Below are 22,657 nucleotides of genomic sequence, written 5' to 3'. Positions count from 1 at the left end.
GTTTGCGTCTCGTTCTTCCCCTCCATCTATCTGATTTATTTTGTATTTAAAGTTATCATTACATCTATGTATTGTTGCATTTGAAACAATTTTATTGTTGATATTGGAGGTAGTTATTATTATTATTCCTTATCAATGGTGCAATTTCTATTGGTATTTTTATTGTTCCAATTGTAGTGCAATAATGTTCATTGTCATTTCTGTGTTATTAATATTTACTTCACTAACTGCTTCTCTGCTGTCACTTTTTGTATCATATTTGTACATATCATTTTTGCTGATGTTGTTCTGTTGTTGTTGTCGTCTCTCTGTCTTATCCCCCTATTGTCCCCACAATTTCCCCCACTGTCCTCTTTGTCTTCTTTCTATCCCCTCCTGTTCCGGCTGCGCCAAACATTAATATAAATCCCTTTAATAAAGTCTAATACAAATAAATCAACAAGAGAAATATCCCACACTTCTCTTTTGTTAAGTAAATCTGTATAGCAAATTTGGGCATCTACATCAACAATATGATTTGCCTGAATGGCTCGACAGTACCATAACTTTGGAGGTAGATCTATCGTATCACCGTTGCAATGTGTAAGTTCTTTTTTTGTGTGTGTAAGACCACAGCTATCAATTATAGTCTGGAACGCCACGCACAGAGGTGGGGGTATTCATATGGATATTAAAATCCTCCATTTGTAATTATATTATCTGCGTGCATCATTAAATCAGCAACACACTCTCAAAATTCGCTGACAAAGTCCGAATATGGCCCAGAGGGGCGATAGATAACACCCAGATGGAGAGGTAGCGGTGTGACAGACCTCATAGTAAGCACCTCAAATGATTTATATTTATTACTTAGGTTAGAGCTAAGGTTAAGGTTTTCATGTGATATTAGTGCAAACCCTCCACCCATTTTAAGGGGACGGGCAATATGTGCACTTGTATAGTTAGGAGGAGATGCCTCTTTAAGCAGGAAAAATTGATGTGGTTATAGCCAAGTTTCACTGAGACCAATGATGTTAAGATTGTTGTCTCTAATGACCCCATTAACTAATAATGTTTTGGGAGACAATGATCTGATGTTTAAAAAGCCCATATTACTGTTTTGAGGCGTTTTTGTTTATGGTATCCGTAGTACTGATATTAATAACGTTACGTTTATTTTGTGTAGTGCGCCTTAAATAATTTCGATCACATCTAGTAATTGATATGGTGGAAATCTTGGGATTATTTGCTTGGTGCTGCGATAGACCTCTGGCACAGTCACTAAAGAAAAAACATTATGTGAGTCATGTACAAACCCCGTTTCCATATGAGTTGGGAAATTGTGTTAGATGTAAATATAAACAGATTACAATGATTTGCAAATCCTTTTCAACCCATATTCAATTGAATACACTACAAAGACAAGATATTTGATGTTCAAACTCATAAACTTTATTTTTTTTTTGCAAATAATAATTAACTTAGAATTTCATGGCTGCAACACGTGCCAAAGTAGTTGGGAAAGGGCATGTTCACCACTGTGTTACATCACCTTTTCTTTTAACGACACTCAATAAACGATTGGGAACTGAGGAAACTAATTGTTGAAGCTTTGAAAGTGGAATTCCTTACCATTCTTGTTTTATGTAGAGCTTCAGTCGTTCAACAGTCCGGGGTCGCCGCTGTCGTATTTTACGCTTCATAATGCGCCACACATTTTCGATGGGAGACAGGTCTTGACTACTGGCGGGCCAGGAAAGTACCCGCACTCTTTTTTTACGAAGCCACGCTGTTGTAACACGTGCTGAATGTGGCTTGGCATTGTCTTGCTGAAATAAGCAGGGGCGTCCATGAAAAAGACAGCGCTTAGATGGCAGCATATGTTGTTCCAAAACCTGTATGTACCTTTCAGCATTAATGGTGCCTTCACAGATGTGTAAGTTACCCATGCCTTGGGCACTAATGCACCCCCATACCATCACAGATGCTGGCTTTTGAACTTTGCGTCGATAACAGTCTGGATGGTTCGCTTCCCCTTAGGTCCGGATGACACGATGTCGAATATTTCCAAAAACAATTTGAAATGTGGACTCGTCAGACCACAGAACACTTTTCCACTTTGCATGAGTCCATCTTAGATGATCTCGGGCCCAGAGAAGCCGGCGGCGTTTCTGGATGTTGTTGATAAATGGCTTTCGCTTTGCATAGTAGAGCTTTAACTTACACTTACAGATGTAGCAACAAACTGTATTTAGTGACAGTGGTTTTCTGAAGTGTTCCTGAGCCCATGTGGTGATATCCTTTAGAGATTGATGTCGTTTTTTGATACAGTGCCGTCTGAGGGATTGAAGGTCACGGTCATTCAATGTTGGTTTCCGGCCATGCCGCTTACGTGGAGTGATTTCTCCAGATTCTCTGAACCTTTTGATGATATTTTGGACCGTAGATGATGAAATCCCTAAATTTCTTGCAATTGCACTTTGAGAAATGTTGTTCTTAAACTGTTGGACTATTTGCTCACGCAGTTGTGGACAAAGGGGTGTACCTCGCCCCATCCTTTCTTGTGAAAGACTGAGCATTTTTTGGGAAGCTGTTTTTATACCCAATCATGGCACCCACCTGTTCCCAATTAGCCTGCACACCTGTGGTATGTTCCAAATAAGTGTTTGATGAGCATTCCTCAACTTTATCAGTATTTATTGCCACCTTTCCCAACTTCTTTGTCACGTGTTGCTGGCATCAAATTTTAAAGTTAATGATTATTTGCAACAACAAAAAAATGTTTATCAATTTGAACATCAAATATGTTGTATTTGTAGCATATTCAACTGAATATGGGTTGAAAATGTTTTGCAAATCATTGTATTCCATTTATATTTACATCTAACACAATTTCCCAACTCATATGGAAACGGGGTTTGTATTTTTCTATGAGAAATGCCATGTGTGCAGGAATTTTCCAGCCTGGCGCGGGTTAGTTTGAGCTTAATTGACTCCTCACCCGGGCTGACGGGCACTGTAATTGCCTGTGTCCGAGCTTGCTCTAGTGTAGTCAGTCAACTGTGACTCAAATTGTAGTCTATATTTCTGGAAAGAGTGAGGGCGTCTTCCCGGTTAAGGTGAAGGCCGTCCCTTCTCAGCAAGCCCAGTTTGCCCCAGAAAGAGGGCCAATTATCAATAAACATTAGTCCCTGTTCTCTGCAAAAACTAGCCAGCCACTTGTTAAATCTGCTATACCTCTCATCATTGCCTCTCACAGGCAGGGGGCCCGAGACAAGTACTCGATGTCGAGACATCTTTCTAGCGAGATTACAAGTCCTGGCTGTGTTCCTCTTTGTAATCTTTGACTGTCTCATCCGGGTGTTTACATATTCTCCATGTCTCGTGTAAATTCATCCTCCCACAGTGCAAAAACATGTAGGCCAAGTATACAGACGACTGGAACGGTATGTTTGGATGACAAAGAAAAACAGGAACTGTTTGCTTGTTTTTATTTCATTGAGTTTGAACCTTTCCAAAAACACTTGAAAATAGTTTATTATGCATTTGTGTAAGTACAAGTAATGTGACCCAATGTACAGTGTACCCACACCCACCATTCCTTTTCAGGTTTTTGGACAAAAAATGTTCCAATAGAGGAGCTGCATATGTTTGTCATGTCTCATATCAGGACGCCACGAGGGACAGAAAAGCCTTCCTTCTTAGGAAATCAGGTAGCGTCGGTTTTTACCGCTCGCTCACTCCTTTGCTAGGCGCACGTCTCTGACATCGGGTTTTTTTCCAGCAGCGTCACATACACACAATGTATCATGTTTGTGTTGGAATGTCTTGATAGATAAACGGGAACTTCACCCGAGCGTGGACCTGCATCTATACATTTTGTCGAAAGCGTGTCATACCCGTCTCGCGCACCTATCCGTGAGGCACTATGGAGGACAGGATCTACTGTGAGACCGCAAAGGTGCCAATATAACAGCCAAGATAGATCATTTTAGTTAATGGCAGTCTACATGCTGATGCTTCTTCTGTTGTAACCAAATCTTTTGATTGGACCTCTGTAGGACACTTGGTTAAAGTCCATCTTGCTATGACTTCTCTCCAAAGCAGTTTTAATGTCAGCATCTATGGGCAATGAGAAGGACGAGGAAGGACTGACACTCTCCTGACTGCTGATTGTTTTCTTTGAACTTCCAGACACAGAAATGGAATCTGTACTTCTGATGTTATACTGGTACAGCTTTTCCCTGAAAGCGCTACTGGTATTTTGATCTTTCCTGAAGAGCATTATGTAGCACTTAGGGAGGAAATGACAGCCTAATATGCCATAGTTGGACATGAGGATAACCACCATTTCCACAGCTGGAAGATACATTCCAGATGTTGTGACATAAATGGGAACAAAGAGCAGCCATGAAATGAGGTACAGCAGCATGCTGAAGGTGATGAATTTGGCCTCGTTGTAGCCCTGTGGTAATTTACGGCCGATGAATGCGCAAATGAAGCAAACAAATGCCAAAAGAGCGATATACCCCAGCATCACCCCAAAAGCCAAATATGACCCTTCATAACAGTCTTCCAACATTGTTTTGGGTTGCAAGGTGACATGACTGACAGGGCTTTTGAGGACCAGCCAACAGGTGCAAATAACTGCCTGTAAAGCTACGCACCCGACGATAATTAAGACGGACTGGTAGACCTTCTGCAGAGCGCCCTGAATTTTTATATTCAACTGAAATGCCAGAAGAATCTTCAGGGATTTGACCAGGATGCAAGACACGCACAACGTAAAGCTGATGCCGAAGAGCACTTGTCGCACTTTACACTGGAGGTGGCTGGGTTTGCCCACAAACAGCAAAGCACTGATGAAACTGACACTCAGAGACAAGAGAATGACTATGCTCAGCAGTCCTCCGGCAGCCTTCACCACAGGTGTGTCTCGCTGATGTAGAAATAGAACTGACACCATCAGAACCAGCAGGATGCCTAGGGCGCAGAAGGCCAGGAGAACCGCGGCAAAGCGGTCGTGCCACGAAAAGTAGACCATCTTTTTGGGCAAGCAGCTGAAACTGCCCCTTGGAGACCACTCGAATTTGTTATCACAGCTCAGACACTGGTCCATATCTGGGAGAAGGAAAGGGGAAAATCATCAGCACAGAATAACTTTGTGTAATTGATTTAAGATGTATTGTTATATTATACATTGTATTGGTATAAGCTCTCACTCTACCCCAAACCATGCTATTGACTGCCTCTCCAAAAGTTCTTATTTTTCTCCGACAATACTGAATGGTACTAAACGCAGTCAGGCACAACTTGGGGAGCCAAAACATCTACACTCGGGACTGTGTACTGCTGAATTTGCTGTTCAGGCATGGGCCCTACAGATATATTACCTAGAAAATGAAGGGTTAGCGTCCTGTAATTCCCATCCATCCATTTTCTACCGCTTGACCCTTTCAGGGTCGCAGGGGGTGCGGAGCCTATCACAGCTGCACTCGGGCGGAAGGCGGGGTACACCCTGGAGAAGTCGCCACCTCATCGCAGGGCCAACACAGATAGACAGACAACATTCACACTCACATTCACACACTAGGGACAATTTAGTGTTGCCAATCAACCTATGCCCAGGTGCATGTCTTTGGAGGTGGGAGGAAGCCGGAGGGCCCGCAGGGAACCCACGTAGTCATATGGAGAACATGCAAACCCCACACAGAAAGACCCCAAGCCCAGGGATTGAACCCAGGACCTTCTTGTTATGAGGCACACACACTAACCTCTGTTTCACCGTGCTGCCCCTGTAATTCCTGTAATCCTTTTTTTTTCTTTAAGTAGTAACACTTCTCTTTTTTTGACCTCGCCATTTTAAACACTACACAAAAACAAACAGTATCTCAAAAAGTCACCAGCTAGAATAAACAGCTAAAGATATCCATTTGTTGAACAGGCTACTGAATGGTTGATGGAGGATGTTCCTTGTTCCTGGTAAATGGTTGCTGCTATCGCCGTACCAGAATGAACTGTCCTATCCACGTCCTAATAACTCAAACCACAAATTATGAAAACATAATTTCTTAATCCGCACCTTGACTTGGCACCGCACCAAATGTAGAAAACAATCATCCAAAGAATGTTTGTTTGTCATCCCTTCATCAGTGTAGGTGTGATGGCATGAGTTGCCAGAAGAACGTGTTATTTGCTCAGTAATGTATGCGGCGTTTGTGCGCATGTGCATGTGTGATTGTGTTGTGTGAAGGTCAGTTGCTTGCCTGTGTCGTTGGAGTAGTAATTCTCAGTACAGTTCACGCATTCATAACAACACGTGTGTTGACCATCGGATGTTTTTTTGTACTCCCCAGGGACGCAGCTGTTGCTACATTTGGAGACGATTAGCTGTGGAAAGGAGAAACGTTAGTGAGTATTTATTTCAGCTGCGATGCAAATATTATTCGACCACCATTGTATATGTTGTTCTAGCAAAGCTATCATGACCATATACAGCAATGGCCCCCATTGTTTTTGATCCCCAAGACCGGCTTGTGGTCCCGCGAACCTGATGTAATAATGTAAAATGAATAAAGGGTTAAAAAATATTACAGTTTATAGTATCGCTCCAATTACTACAGTATTATCACACCAAAATAAATTCACCTTAATGCAAAATCGGTGGGACGTCTGCACTTAGTTCCTTGCAACTCATTTCGCTAACCACGCGCAATGATTCTTTCACAATAAGACACCCAAATGACAAAAATAAAATGGATGTCTTTCCAAACTAGTAGTACGAACCTATCCAGAAACTGGATAGAACAGGCGTGCATACATTTGGGGAACATATTTTTAATCTGGACCAATTTTTCTCAAAGATTTTTTATTAAAACCCTTTAACACCGCAGCTGTCATTTGGATTTGTAATGCTACTTTTCTAAACTAACATGTGTCTTTAAACCATCAACGGTTTACCCTAGTCTCTCTCCAGGAACATACAGTGCCCTCCAAAAGTATTGGAACAGTGATACTGTTATATACTACAACTATTTTTGTTGTAGACTGAAAACATTTGGGTTTGACATCAAAAGATGAATATGAGACAAGAGATCAACATTTCAGCTTTTATTTCCAAATATTTACATCTGGATCTGATACACAACTTAGAAGATAGCATTATTTGTAATGGAACACAACATTTTTAGGTGAGCAAAAGTATTGGAACATATAAACTTAAAATAGATTAAAGTGAATAAGACTTAATATTTTGTTGCAAATCCTTTGCTTTCAATAACTGCATTAAGCCTGTGAGCCATTGACATCATCAAACTTTTGCATTCTTCTTTTGTGATGCTTTTTCAGGCTTTCACCGCAGCCTCTTTCAGTTGTTGTTTGTTTTGGGGGGTTACTCCCTTCAGTTTCCTCTTCAGCAGGTAAAATGCATGCTCATGGGTTTAAGTCTGGAGACTGACTTGGCCAGTCTAAAACCTTCCACTTCTTGCCCCGATGAACTCCTTTGTTGTTTTGGTCGTTATCTTGCTGCATGATGAAGGATCTCCCAATCAGTTTGGTTGCATCTTTTTTTAAATTAGCAGACAAAATGTTTCTGTAGACTTCTGAGTTCATTTTTCTGCTGCCATCATGTGTTACATCATCAATGAAGATGACATCCCAGAAGAAGCCATGCAAGCCCAAACCATGACATTATGTTTCACAGATGAGCTTGTATGTTTGGGATTATGAGCAGATCCTTTCTTTCTCCAAACGTTCGCCTTTCCATCAATTTGAAATAAGTTAATCTTTGTCCCATCAGTCCCATAAAACTTTTTTCCAGAATTTTTGAGGCTCTACTTCCAGCCTGGCCTTCCTTTTCTTCTTGCTAATGAGTGGTTTGCATCTTCTGGTGTAGCCTCTGTACTTCAGTTCATGAAGTCTTCTGCCAACATTAGATTGTGATACCTGATGTCACTAACAGTTGTTCTTTATAGCGCTCACAATGTTACTGTCATCAACTCCTGATGTTTCCTTGGTCTACCTGTTCCACGCCTGTTACTTAGTACACCAGTGGTTTCTTTCTTCTTCAGGACATTCCAAATGGTTGTACTGGCTATGGCCAACATTTGTGCAATGGCTCTGATTGATTGTCCATCTTCTCTGAGATTCACAATTGCTTCTTTTTCACCTATAGACAGCTCTCTGGTTTTCATGTTGGTTCCACCTCTAAATGCAGTCTGCACAGGCAAAACCTATCCTACCCAATCTGAAACTGAGCTCAGACATTCAGTGCTATTTATTGTTTGAATAATCAATGTAATTTGGAGACACCTGGGCAACAAAACACACCTGTCAGTCACATGTTCCAATACTTTTGCTCTCCTGAAAAATGGGTAAGTTCAAACAAAAGGTGCTATCTTCTAAGTTGTGTATCAGATCCAGATGTAAATACCTGGAAATGAAAGCTGAAATGTTGATCTCTTGTCCCATATTCATCTTTTGATGTCAAATATATGTAAATCTGTATATATGTGTATACATATACATATATGTAAATCTGAATATATATATATATATATATATATATATATATATATATATATATATATATATATATATATATATATATTCAGATTTACATATATGTATACACATATATACAGATTTACATATATGTATATGTATTCACATACACATACATACTCATATATATTATCCTAAATATGTATATATACATATATATATATAGCAAAAAGAAAATCCCCCTATGTTTGATTACTTTTACTCTTTATTTTAATCTTCTAAAATTGTTGTTAGAGTGCAATAAGAAACATATGTTTAATGTACTGTAAGATTATCTGTTAAAATGAAGCTAATAATGACATTTCTTTGTGGTCCCCTTTATTTTGTATCGAAATACATGTTGGTACCGGTACCAAAATATTGGTATCCGGACAACCCAATGTGGCCCCTGTGTCAAAAAGTTTGTGGACCCCTGACTTAAAGCATGTAGTAATGCTGAACAAGTGAAGTAATAGTAGGAGAAGTGGTAGGAAGTAGTAGAGGACCATACTATTTATGAAAAAACCCAAAAGTGACATATTCATCCTTTTGTCAGTTGCCAAGCTACTTCCTGGTGCATTGAGGAGAATGAGCAGACGTGGAGTTGTTTGTACTATGCACCACACCCATTAAATGTAGAAATAAATGTTCTCTTTTGCGTAACCTTGCTAACTGTTGTGAAATAGGTAATTAGAACAACAAAGCAAGCGGTGGCCTTTTGCATTCTATTCTGCAATTGCTTTTTGTTGATCCATCCATCCATTTTCTACCGCGTGTCCCTTTCGGGGAACTTTCATATAATAATAATAATAGTAATAATAATATCAATGATTTGTGGACACAAATCTGTGCTGAATCAAAGCAAGATGGGGGCCCACCTTCAAATCCACAAAACGTTTGGTGTTGTTGCTGCTGCTGTTGGTTAGGAAGAAGATGTTGTCGTGTGGGACGTATGTAGCCACAATGTCATTTGCGTGCTCTTTGCCCCCGAAAGAGGGCCCCATGGAGATATCGTAACCCTCTATTATGTCCCCCCGCCTGTCAAACGCATATGTCTTCCCCTGATGTTCAAATGTATTCTTCCGAAGAGCTTCCAGTACCTGCAGAGACAAACAAATAGCAATCATACATGAATAAAGTTCAAGTATACCATTTATCATGAACACAAATGTCTACGGGCCTCATCTACTAAAGGTTTGCGTCTACTAAAACCTTGAGCAAACTTGATAGCGCACACAATGATGGTCTACTAAGCTCGTATGCTGAGGACTGCATGGCTTAAATGAGCGAAATTAGCAGCGCATTTCATTTAGCGCTTTTGTTGTCATGAATGTGCAGAATGTGATAATCAGTCACAATGCAGAGAATAATGTGAGAGGGGGGTAAACCTGTAACCATTTAGCTGTTAAACTGTTTGCAGTGATCGACAGAGACGTGTTTGTCCGAGATTAGACATATTGTCTTTTCAGCAATATCATTTCATAATTGCTGCTTGACTTAAAGTAGCAGTATAGTGGAAAAACAAGTTGACTTTATATACTTTTTTGTTTCATTGTATCCATTAAACCATAAACAATTGTATTTACAGTCTACAAAGTATGTTAAATTACCGTCTAATCATGACAACATGCCACAAATTCAGTCGGCCATTTTTAATATTCCGCTCTGAATATCTTCGGCAATTTTTTGTAGATTCTACATCACTGTAGTAACACTTCTGCACTCTGACCATATTATTAGATCAGTCATACTGGAAATACGCAAAAAGGTGAAATAGTTGTGCTGTTTATCATTCACAATCCTTATGTCAATCAATCAATCAATCAATCAATGTTTATTTATATAGCCCTAAATCACAAGTGTCTCCTGAATGTATGTAAGACATGAACACATATGCTTAGCTTTTTTAGTCGTAAATAAATAGCTAACAATTGAGTCAACAGATGGAGGGTCCTCTGTTGCCTTCATCAAAATATATATCGGTATCTGTTAATTTTACTGTTGATAGCTGTTTTTGCTTACGTTAAATTACTATGAAAAAAATGATATATTGTTTACCTGTTTACAAAAAATATATATAATTTACGGTAAAACACCAACAGCTGTGGTTGACAGGAATTCACTCTAAAACAAATTAGGGCCAATTTTAGTGTTGCCAATCAGCCTATTCCCAAGTGCATGTCTTTAGAGGTGGCAGGAAGCCAGAGTACTCAGAGAGAACCCATGCAGTCACGGGGAGAACATGCAAACTCCACACAGAATGACACCAAGCCCGGGAATCGAACCCAGAACATTCTCACTGTGAGGAACTATAGCGCGACAGTGCTGCCCTTACGCTAATACTAGTATCTGCAAAATGCCTGTGTTTCCGAGACATGTGAGCGGTACATAAGTATTTTAACTTGGACGTATTTGTACAACCTTTCACTGGACAATTTACAACATGGCCTTCCGCAACATATTCCTTCAATTGAGCCTTAAATGCTCCCTATCGGTTAAATAAACCAGTTCCAACACACTTGGTTCATTTCCATGCAGTTTGCAATGAAGCACATAGACTTAACCCCTCAATGTCTGAAACCACTTGCCACAAAAATACAAGACAACATGTTTTTAGCCAACAGTTAACTAGGCTAATGCTTTAACACACACCCCTAAAACAATTAAAATAAGCTGTAAATTTAAATGTACAATCTGCAAAATCTTGCATTTGGACAGAATAATACCGTAAATTTGAAAGTATTTGTATACTTATGACATTACAGTACTTGCAAATGCATTGTACATTTTTTTATTATGTTCACAGTAAATTTTCTCCGTATTAAAACCATAGTTTTTTAGGTCATATACTGTTTCTTGCTTTGCAGCAATCCACTACATTTACAAACTGCTTTTGATTTTACGCTGTTTTACTGTTGCTATTTAACAATTGCTTTCCGTAGTTTTTACGGTAATTTTTTACAGTGCACATTAACGTCAGTCTTGATACATCTCAACTCTCCCGTGAAAAAGGGCGTATGCCAGGTTTTTGTGTGTGTCCGTGAGCTCAATACATAAGGCCCCTGGTCTCTACCATGTATTTGCCCAGTGTACATTGGAACTGGTAAATTTGGTTGCGCACTCAGCAGACCAAAAAGCCTAATGACAGGCTCGTATCATGTGTCTGCTGTATGTATGATTGGCAATTGTGCAAATTTGGTGGTTTTTACTGAAGAAAATGTTAAACTATCCGGTAGTCATACAGAAAATACATTTATAACCCAGTTGAATGGCCAAATATAAATTTTGATTTTATGTTACTATTCGTTTTTCATCATGACTATCTCCGCCTCACTTACCTCCCTTGACCGCACTCTTCCAGAGCAATCTACACATCTGTCCAAACATCAATTATTATTATTATTATTATTATTATTATTATTATTGTTAAGCATTTTATACATAATTAGGCTTGGCAGGCTGACGGAAATGTTTTTATTTCTGTAGCCAGGAAATATCAGCCAACAAAAACAAATAAATACCTTTGCAGTTTACCTGTGGGGAGGATTACCGGTATGTTTATTTTGGTAGTGATACTAAGGTGTTATGTTATTACCTTTCCATTTATCACGCACACACAGATGCTGTCAGATGATGACACCTCAAACCCCGAATTTCCACTGAATGCCAAACGGCAGCGGTAGGGCGCCGCCATCTGCCGCCAGGCAATCGTTCTGTTGCGGCTCCGTCGTGCAGCGGAACAGTGCGGACTTTTACGAGATCTCGCGAATCCGCGCATTATCACGTGATAAGGAATGTAATAATAAAGCGAACCACAAAACGTTTATTCTGTCCTACCAGAGGAGCAGAAGCAATTAAACTCGGTCCTGTCTCCATAAACCACTTTATTTTTTGCAGCAAGCAACAACCCGACAGTAACATCATCCCTGGCAAGCATATCACACAACCAGTCCTCTGCTTCCCCGGTCTCTCTATCAGCTGATATTTGACACAGACCCCCATAATCCCCATTTAGCTGCCCTGTACATGATTATTTCATTTTGGACCTCCAGAATCAGCATTTCCTCATCCATGTGTTATAACAAGATGAAATTAAGTCTTAAAACCTTTGACAAGTTGACTTCATGTCCGTCGCCGCCCAATTGGACATTTCAAAGTGTAAAATGCAGTTCGCCTTGAAGACGGAGTAAACCAAATACTTTATTTTGTTTTTGTGCATGACTTCCTGTCCAACTTTAGCAAATTTTAGATAATTCGAACGGATTTGTTGCGCTGTAGGGCAAAAACAGAAACTATGCGTGTATTTAGCGCTGGTATGGGCGGCAAATCGACACAATGATTTGAATAAACACAGAAAGAGTCTGTTCGCGTGTGCCGGTCCGCAACCGTGCCGCATTCAGTGGAAATTCGGGTACGAGCCCAGGACTGCCGTAGTCCAAAGAGAGGTGATGTTCACGAGGCACCCCTTCATGCACACAGACCTCTTCCTTCAAATCAATATTCATACTTTATATTTTAGTTGTGATTTCTCTCATACTTATTTTAAGTTATCATACCAAGAAACACGTGTTACCTCATTAACAATAGTGCTTCCTGACAATATGTGGTCTTCCAACATTTTTGCCTCCTGTTTTCATTTTGTTTAAAATATTGTTTGTGTGTGTGTGTGTGTGTGTGTGTGTCTTTGCGTCTATGTACAACACTTTTAGCAATGTAACGTATAGGAACGTAGATCTCTTTGTGATGGACGAGAATGGGAAGAGACGTGTGTTGTGGAGTTGAAAGGTGAATGGAATGTTGCCGGAAAAAATAGCGAGACACGGAGGTTGAGCCCGTTGTATGAGGAAGTTGCGTGTTGTGAAATAAAGAAAGACAAACTAGGAATCTGTCTGAGCTGCCATTACTTGGGACGTAACAATATTGACGGAGCGCAAAGCATGGGAACGGTCCGCAGTGTTGACGTTACGTATTTTGTGAGTAATTATTTGGCGTGCAGCCGTGACTCTCTGGTTGTTTTAAAGATCAACTTTCTACTGATTGCTAGTTGAGCGCGACACCCGGTCCATGTATATATGTATGTCTATTCTTGTCCCCAGTTACGTAAGTAACGTAACAAGTGCAGGACTCTTTTCACGGACAACCCTGGCTCTCATGTCGTTTTAATGACAAAAATCCTCAACTGATTTCTAGTTCGGCGCGATAACCGTATTATGTGTCTACACTCAATTGACCTAAAGATTCACAGCTGAATCTTATCAACTGGAGGGGCTGTAATCGACATAACCAAACCGGCCACCTCTCGAACCATATATCTGGTCGCATCGGTTTTTCGTTAACAACCCTATTAATGAATAAGGTAATGGCAAAGCCAGACGTGTAGACAAATATGGATTACCTCCCAGGGTTGCAAGGTCCCAGGAGTCTTGCAGTGTTTGCTGCTGCAGATGGAGGCCACAGCTTCAGCAATGGCACTCACAGCCATCTCCACACTCAAGATTAAAGCTGTGTTAGTTTTTTCTTTGATGTTCTTCACAACTTCAGACGCCAGGTCTGTGTTTCCAGAGACTCCACTTGTATTTGTCTGCTTGAAGAGTTTTTCCAAGAAGGTGTTATTCTGTGTGCTGTCGTAACCGCTCGTCTCCAGCCGGCTTAGGTACTCGTTGAAAGATGAGGTATCTCCAGTTTTGAAGTTGAAGCCCACAACGTCTCCGATGTCTTCAAGGTCTGAAACATCCCGCAAGGAGGACCAACTATCGCTTGCAATCCACACTCTTCTCATATTCTTGACACCTTGACCGCTCTTCTCCATCTCCTTCCTCAGCTCCTCGAAGAGCTTTTCCATGTGTGTAGATTTTGCAAAGGACACAATCACCTTTGCCTTTTGATTTTGGGAGATGGTTCGGGCAGCTTGTTCGATAGCAGAGTCCTCAGCCCCATCTTTATGGGGAATGATGGTTTTGAATGCTAAACAGATCCCATTGTCCGACGCTTTGGATGCAAAGGACTCGAGCGCTGAGCGGCCGTAATCGCCATCCGAGATGATCATTCCCACCCAGTTCCAACCGTTGCGGCTGATAAGCCTGACCATGGCAGCTGTCTGGTGCTCGTCGCCAGGAATCGTCCTCATGAAGCTTGGGAATCTGTGCTTGTTACCCAACGACATCGCTGATGATGAATAGCTTATCTACAGAAAAGAAAATACATACCTTGTTGATTAGGCATGCCATGAAAATTAGCAAAACCCTTAACCTTATCACCCACATCCCATCACTGTAATAGTGTGACAATATGGACAAGGCGCGCAATGACAACAACAATATTGCGAACTGTGCCAGACAACTTTTATGAGTTCATGGTCTGATCAAGCAGGCAGCAGAGACGTAATAAAGTAGGTCACATGCTGATTCAACATGGCCGACAACACACAGCTGACTATTACTGGAAGGGTTAGAAGGGCTGCAAAGTACGATTTATACTATAACTATATGAGTGTGTAGAAAATCATATTGATAATAAATATTAAAGTTTTTGGAAAATGCCGTAAACTACATATTTTTAAATACAATGTTTTTATGATTATATTATTGTTGAGTTTTGTTTGACACTGTCATAAAATTATCAATTGAAATATGTTTATTGTTGTTGTTACAGTAATTTAAAGGATCATGTTATGATATTTTCTACATTTAAAGACTACATGTCTCCCACCCAATGTTTGAATTTCCATCTAAACCTATTAAGTATGTATTTAATTATAAAGCTAATGTTCCGCTTACCTCGTATACAATAATACTGGTAATTATAACAACTCCTCTATTGTTCAATTAATGCACTCTAACAATGTCAATCAAAACTCAACTATATATTATTTTTTTAATTCTAAACAAACTAATTTGTCACATGTCAAAAAGGCTGCTCTGTCTTAGATGTTTTAGATGCACATATGAGTAGACCTATGATTACATGTATGTTTACATATATGATTAGATGTACGTTTACATATATGATTAGACCTGTCAATCGATGTATGATTTGATACATATTATTAAGTTTGTAGATGTATGTTTAGATGTATGATTAGACCTATGATTAGATGTATGTTTAGATGTATGGACAAAAAGGCCGTCATTATTGTCCTGTGTCGGTGATTGAGGGAAAAATAAACACTTATTCTATTTGTGGAATGAATAGGTGAATGGCAAGCACAATACAGGGGCAATATTTGAACAAAGTCATACTGAGTCCAAAGTCAGAACTTACTTGAGGAATCATGTCGATGCTCAGTTGCCTGGCAACGGCGATGGACATTTCGGAAAAAGCAGCGCCGATGACGGCAACGACCGGCTGCTGGCATGTGGGGGCACACTCGGCCTGCTGGACCAAGTCAGCCGTGGCCTTGAGACCTGTGCTGACGTCTCTGCAGGAGTCATGGATCCGATAGCCCAGTGTGAGGTTAACATCTCTCAGTAAAGGGGATTTATTCACCACCTCGATGGCGTTGATCATAGACAGAACCAGTCCTATGCTGCCGTCTTTCAATCTGTGTGAACAAAACAGGAATGATTATTTACAGGCAGGGGTGTCAAATAGTAATCACTTGAAGTCTTTGCTAACTCGACAGAAATATGAATGATTGAACTAGTAAAACAAACCGCTTTGGTCCCTGTATTGATCCCTGGGGTACACCGCAATCATGATCTTCAAAATGTACACACATATACAGTATGACAGTACAGGCTGAATCATTTTGAGTAAGATTGTATATATTAAATGTATGAAAGATACTTTTATTTAATGGTTTTGGACAAAAAAAGATACCAATTGGGAATGCACCATTTCACGCAAATGATGAACATGAGTTTTACGCAAATTGTCGCTAATGGTCATTATCACCAATTAAATGTGTCAGTTGTTGCAATTTCATTCATTTCAAGGGAAAATACGAGAGAAATGACAACAAACGCGTACAATATATTCTACTCATGTATTATGTAATCACGTATTTATTTTAATGTATTACTTCGTATCCATTGATTATTGTTTTGTTTCATTCCCTTCCTTCATCAGTGAATTAAATGTATTTGTAAGCTTTATATATGTTGCTGCATATTGTCTATTCCTGTTGACTTTACAGTAAAACAACTATAACAATAAAGACATATATATATATATATATATATATATATATATATATATATATATATATATGTATATATATGTATATGTACATATATATATATATATATATATATATATATATATATATATATATATATATATATATATATATATATATATATATATATATATATATATATATACGTTAGGTCAGGAAAAAACACAAGAGGCTATAAATCGTCCCTACAAGCCTGTTTCGCAGGTTTCCATGCTCGTCAGGGAATTTTAGATATAAAATATATTATATATATAAAATCCCCTGACAAGGTGATTTTTATATATAATATATTATATATATAAAAACCCCTGACGAGCAGGGAAACCTGCGAAACAGGCTTGTCGGGATAAGATAGCCTCTTGTGTTTTTTCCTGACCTAACGTATATTCCGCTCTACCCCGGTATTGAGCACTGTATAATGGATAAACCACAGAAACCTAGATGTTCAGAAGGGAACCACAACAAGGAGGCTTCAGAGATTCCGTCATCCATCCACCCATTTCCTACCATGTTGTAGAATAATTTTTGTATGCATATGTATATATATATATATATATATATATATATATATATATATATATATACATACATATATATATATATATACATATGCATACAAAAATTATTTTGTATGCATATGTATATATATATATATATATATATACATACATATATATATATATATACATATGCATACAAAAATTATTCTACAACATGGTAGGAAATGGGTGGATGGATGACGGAATCTCTGAAGCCTCCTTGTTGTGGTTCCCTTCTGAGCATTTCAGAAACGATTCTGTCATTTCCTACTGTCTGTGAGACCTTTAAGGTGTACAGGCTGCGTGCTTATTGGTTATTGGATGAGCAACTTAAAGGGAGGTGTGAAGTGTGTGCGCGTGCGTGTGTGTATGTGTGCGTGCGTGCGTGTGTGCAATGAGAGAGACGTCGGCTTAACACAACGTGTAACACCACAAATCAGTATACTCGCTTGTAAAGAAGAAAAACATTTTTAAAGAAGTTTAAGAAGTGCCGATGGAAGTGAGTTACATCAGAAAGTAAGCAGATTTTAACAGGAGCCTAACAAGTAGATAAATACAGTGCATAGGAGGCCACGGGGAAAACCCAGGACACATTGGGAAGATCTATCTCTCCCGGCTGGCTTGGGAATGCCTCGGGATCCCCCGGGATGAGCTGGACGAAGTGGCTGGGGAGAGGGAAGTCTGGGCTTCTCTGCTTAGGCTGCTGCCCCCGCGACCCGACCTCGGATAAGCGGAAAAAGATGGATGGATGGATGGATGGCATATGTAAAGTACTCATAGCGCTTTACTTTTTCCACATTGTGTTATGTTACAGCCTTATTCCAAAATGGAATCATTAATTTTTGTCCTCAATTTTCTACACACAATACCCCGTAACGACAATGTGAAAAAGTTATTTTATAATTTTTTTTGCAAATGTATTGAAAATTAAAAAACAAAGAAAACACATGTACATAAGTATTGACGGCCTTTGCCATGAAGCTCAAAAGTGAGATCAGGTGCTTCCTGTTTCAACTGATCCTCCTTGAGATGCTCCTACAGCTTCAATGGAGTCCACCTGGGGTAAATTCAGTTGGTTGGAAAGGCACACACCAGTCTTTATATAAGGTCCCACGCTTGACAGTGCACGGCAGAGCACAAACCAAGCATGAAGTCCAAAGAATCGTATGTAGGAATCTCGGACAGGATTGTCTCCAGGTAGAAATCTGGGGAAGGGTACAAATAAATATCTGCTGTCTTGAAGGCCCCAATGAGCACAGTGGCCTCCATCATCCATAATGGAAGAAGTTTGGAACCACTGGGACTCTCGATGGTCCCTCTGTCAGAGCTTCAGCATTCCTCTGTGGAGAGAGGAGAACCTTCCACCAATCAGGCTCATATAGTAGAGTGGCCAGACAGAAGCCATTTCTTAGTGAAACGTTTGCCCAAATGCCCCTGAAAGACTCTCAGACCATGAGAAACTAAGTTGTCTGGTCTGATGAGACAAAGATTGAAGACCAGGCATCATGTTTGGAGAAAAAAGGCATCGCTCATCACCAGGCCAATACCATCCCAGTGAAGCATGGTGGTGGCAGCATCATGCTGTGGGGACGCTTTTCAGTGGCAGGAACTGGCAGACTGGTCAGAATAGAGGGAAAGGTGAATGCAGCAATGTACACAGACATCCTGGAGGAAAACCAACGTTCCCATCCAACCTGATGGAGCTTAAGATGTGCTGCAAAGCGGAATGGTTGAAAGTACCTAAAGATAGGTGTGCCAAGCTTGTGGCATCATGTTCAAAAAGACTTGAGGCTGGAATTGCTGCCAAAAGTGTATCAACTAAGTATTGAGCAAAGGCTGAATACTTTTTTTTAATACATTTGCAAAAACTTTTTCACATTGTCATTATGGGGTATTGTGTGTAGAATGTTGAGTACAAAAATGAATTGATTCCATTTTGGAAAAAGGCTGTAATATAACAAAATGTGGAAAATACTTTCTGCATGTACTGTAGGAGTCCAGTGAGAGGATACTTGTGTGGTTTTTGTTCTACAAATTCAGGAAATAATTACTTGGACCCAGGAGGACTTTGGGGACAAAATGAAATAAGGATTTAAATGAGTAATCGATGGTAGTTTTTGATTTTGTTTACTAATTGTGTATAATTGACTTTGTGTCGTAATTAAAGAGAATAAGGAACTTATTTAAATGTTGTGGTGATATTGTGACGACATCATCATAAATACATTTGAATAATTAAAGACTCATTGAAAGATTTTCTTTTGAAAAAAGTTTATTTTATGTGTTTACACATTGTGTAAAAAAACTAAACTTTTTTATTTTATTTTATGATTATTATTTTTTTCTTTAGTGGATGTGTCTTTTGATGTAAAGCTTGTTCTAGAAACTTTATCTGCACCTATTATTATTATTATTATTATTATTGTTATTACAAGATGTATGTCCTGTATATGTTTACAATTTTGTCCAGGATTCATTCAAACTCTTAATAATAAAAATGAAGGAAGCTGTAAAAACATCAAATGAATATGCCAGCCATAATAATTATATAAAGTACAGGAGGACTATAACTTTAAGGTTTGGCAATGGGAACATTTGTTTGATGCCAAATTCCCTTGCTTCTGTTTTAATTTTAACTTTTGCATTATATAATTATAATTATAACGTGCATCAAACTTTCTCCAGAACAATATGTGCACAACGCCTACAAATTCTCAAGTATCATTTCTGTAATTACTAGCTGTCATATTTTTGACGGCCGGAGTTTGTTATTACCTTTCAAACATCCTGAATGAACTCTGTCTAATTCTGTCTTTTCCACACAACATGAACATAATATTGATAAGCCAGCAGGCACAAGACATTGATACAATGTTGATAATACGTATATGCCCTTTAAAAGTGACTTAGACACAGTGTTGCAAAATAGTTGTATTTGTAAATTGATACAATGTTGATGTCCAATGTTGGATCCACGTTGTTGGTTGGGAGATTACCAAAATTCTATGTCTGAACCCAACTTTGAATAAACGATGTCAATCAATAAGCTTTGTTGGGAAATGACCAAATTTAAATGATCAAATCAACATCAGAACCCAACATTGAATAAACCTTGTCAAAAAGCATGTTGTTTCAACGTTAAGTTTGAGTTGTAGAATATTAGTTGGGAAATGACCAAAATTCAATGGTCAAATCAATGTCAGAACCCAACATTGAATAAACATTGTCAAAAAGCATGTTGTTTCAACGTTGTATTTGTGTTGTAGAATATTAGTTGGGAAATGGCCAAAATTCAATGATCAAATCAATGTCAGAACCCATCCATCCATCCATTTTCTACCGCTTGTCCCAACATTGAATAAACGTTGTCAAAAAGCGTGTTGTTTCAACATTAGGTTTGAGTTGTAGACTATTAGTTTGGAAATGACCAAATTACAAAGGTCAAATCAATGTCAGAACCCAACATTGAATAAACATTGTCAAAAAGCATGTTTCAAAGTTAAGTTTGAGTTGTAGAATATTCTTTCTTTCTTTAGTTTATTTCGAACATGAACACACTTACATCATAATACATCACACAATTTCATATCATTTCATTTTACATCATGCCCGAAAAGGAGTAGGAAGAAGCAAAGCTTATTTAATCCTACCCCTTTCCCACTTCAAGCATTTACAAATATATAGAATCATTTACTGACCTTTTTATATAATAAAATAACATCTATGAATTAGTATACAACAGTTTTGTAATATGTAATTAATTAATTAATTCAGTCATTATTAACATACTGAGATGAAGAATATCTTATTTTCAATAAGGTTGAAAGTATTTCTCATAATTCTTCTTTTTTGTACTCTGTAAGCACTATTATTTTGAACAACCTCTTAAACTGGATCATATCAGTACAATTTTTAACCACTTTACTTAATCCATTCCATAATTTAATTCCACTTACTGATATGCTAAAAGTTTTAAGTGTTGTACGTGCATATAAATGTTTTAAATTATTTTTTCCTCTAAGGTTATATTTCTCCTCTTTAGTTGAGAAGAATTGTTGTACATTCTTTGGTAGCAGGTTATAGTTTGCTTTGTACATCATTTTAGCTGTTTGCAATTTTACCAAATCACCAAACTTTAATATTTCTGACTTAATAAATAAAGGGTTTGTGTGTTCTCTATATCCAACATTATGTATTATTCTAACTGATCTTTTTTGTAACACGGTTAGCGAATGTAGCGCACATTTGTAGTTATTTCCCCATATTTCTGCACAATAACTCAGATATGGTAACACTAGCGAGCAGTAGAGAATATGTAGTGATTTTTGGCCCAGTAGTTGGGAGATGACCACAAATCAATAATCAAATCAATGTCAGAACTCAACTTTGAATAAACGTCCTTACAAAGCATGTTTCAACATTAGGTTTGAGTTGCTCAACATCAGGACCTAATTCAACAAGTTCTCAACGTTGTTTCAGTGTTTTATGCCTGCTGGGAACCTCTACCAACAGCTGTATGTACCACGACTGAGATAAACAAACGTAAAAAAAATTGTTCTGTCTACGAAAAAGGAAGAGTATGAATCTTACTCGAGACATGAATATTCCTGAGGAGCAAATAAATCTTCCTTTCTGTTCACGCGGCGATGGATGGAGAATATTCCTCCGATGACTACATCTCCCATGGCAGTGGCTCCCGGTGCTCTGATGCCGTTTTCCAAGGCGTTCCCTTTGCTTAGAAGAATAGAGACTAAGATGATGAATAAATTCGAGGTCATGGTGCTTCTTTACTTCAGGCAGAGTGTCTGAGCATCTTTTTTCCTAAAGCAAGGAGAAGAAGGCGTCCTCCGGTCTCCTTTTGCGAGCAGGCCCCGCCCCCTGGCAGCGTGACTCATGTTTCATCAACATATTTCTTGTTGAGCATAAACATGCTTTCTTCAGGTGCGGCGAGTCACTACAGAGGCGGCACCTCCTCCAAAGTCACATTTGTCACGCTCATCAAAAACACAACCAACTCCAGTTTCGATGCTCATCAGCTCACTTCAGGCAAAACCTCTGCCAAGGAGTCCAAACAAAAACCGCAGTGCTTCATTGTTTTGTTCCTCACTTTGTCAACACAAGCTTTCCAAACGTTCGCCATCTTGTTTGTCAACATTGCGTGGTTACTTTTTCTGTGTCTCATTGCACGTAAGAAGTGCAAGAACAAAGAGTCCCACGCCATGCTGACTCAGTCTCCCGACATTGGTTTTACCCAGCACGTGGGGTCAAAGAAAGTTGCGAATGCCAGCACTTCAACCCAGAAGGTGGTTATGGTTTTATTATTATTATTAGCCTTTATTTAACCAGGTAAAATCCCATTGAGATCAAAGATCTCTTTTCCAAGGGAGACCTGGCCAAGAGGGCAGCAGCAAGGTTACATTAA

General features: G+C 38.9%; 1 protein-coding gene across 1 annotated transcript; it reads right to left on the bottom strand.

Annotated features, from left to right (window-relative positions):
- Positions 1-3,462: 3,462 nt before the first annotated feature.
- Positions 3,463-22,047, bottom strand: gprc6a (G protein-coupled receptor, class C, group 6, member A). Its single transcript, XM_061983453.2, has 6 exons — positions 21,826-22,047; positions 15,781-16,060; positions 13,916-14,704; positions 9,399-9,620; positions 6,246-6,369; positions 3,463-5,100 (listed from the first exon to the last, which is right to left on the bottom strand). Exons 1-6 carry the CDS (start codon positions 22,011-22,013, stop codon positions 3,986-3,988), a joined length of 2,718 nt encoding a protein of 905 aa, XP_061839437.1. The 5' UTR covers positions 22,014-22,047; the 3' UTR covers positions 3,463-3,985.
- Between the last annotated feature and the right edge of the window lie 610 nt (positions 22,048-22,657).

The sequence above is a fragment of the Nerophis lumbriciformis genome, linkage group LG21 (genome assembly GCF_033978685.3).
Source record: "Nerophis lumbriciformis linkage group LG21, RoL_Nlum_v2.1, whole genome shotgun sequence".
In the NCBI taxonomy this organism is placed as follows: Eukaryota; Metazoa; Chordata; class Actinopteri; order Syngnathiformes; family Syngnathidae; genus Nerophis; species Nerophis lumbriciformis.
Note: the sequence above shows the minus strand (reverse complement) of the source record. Positions and strands in the feature narration are given on the sequence as shown.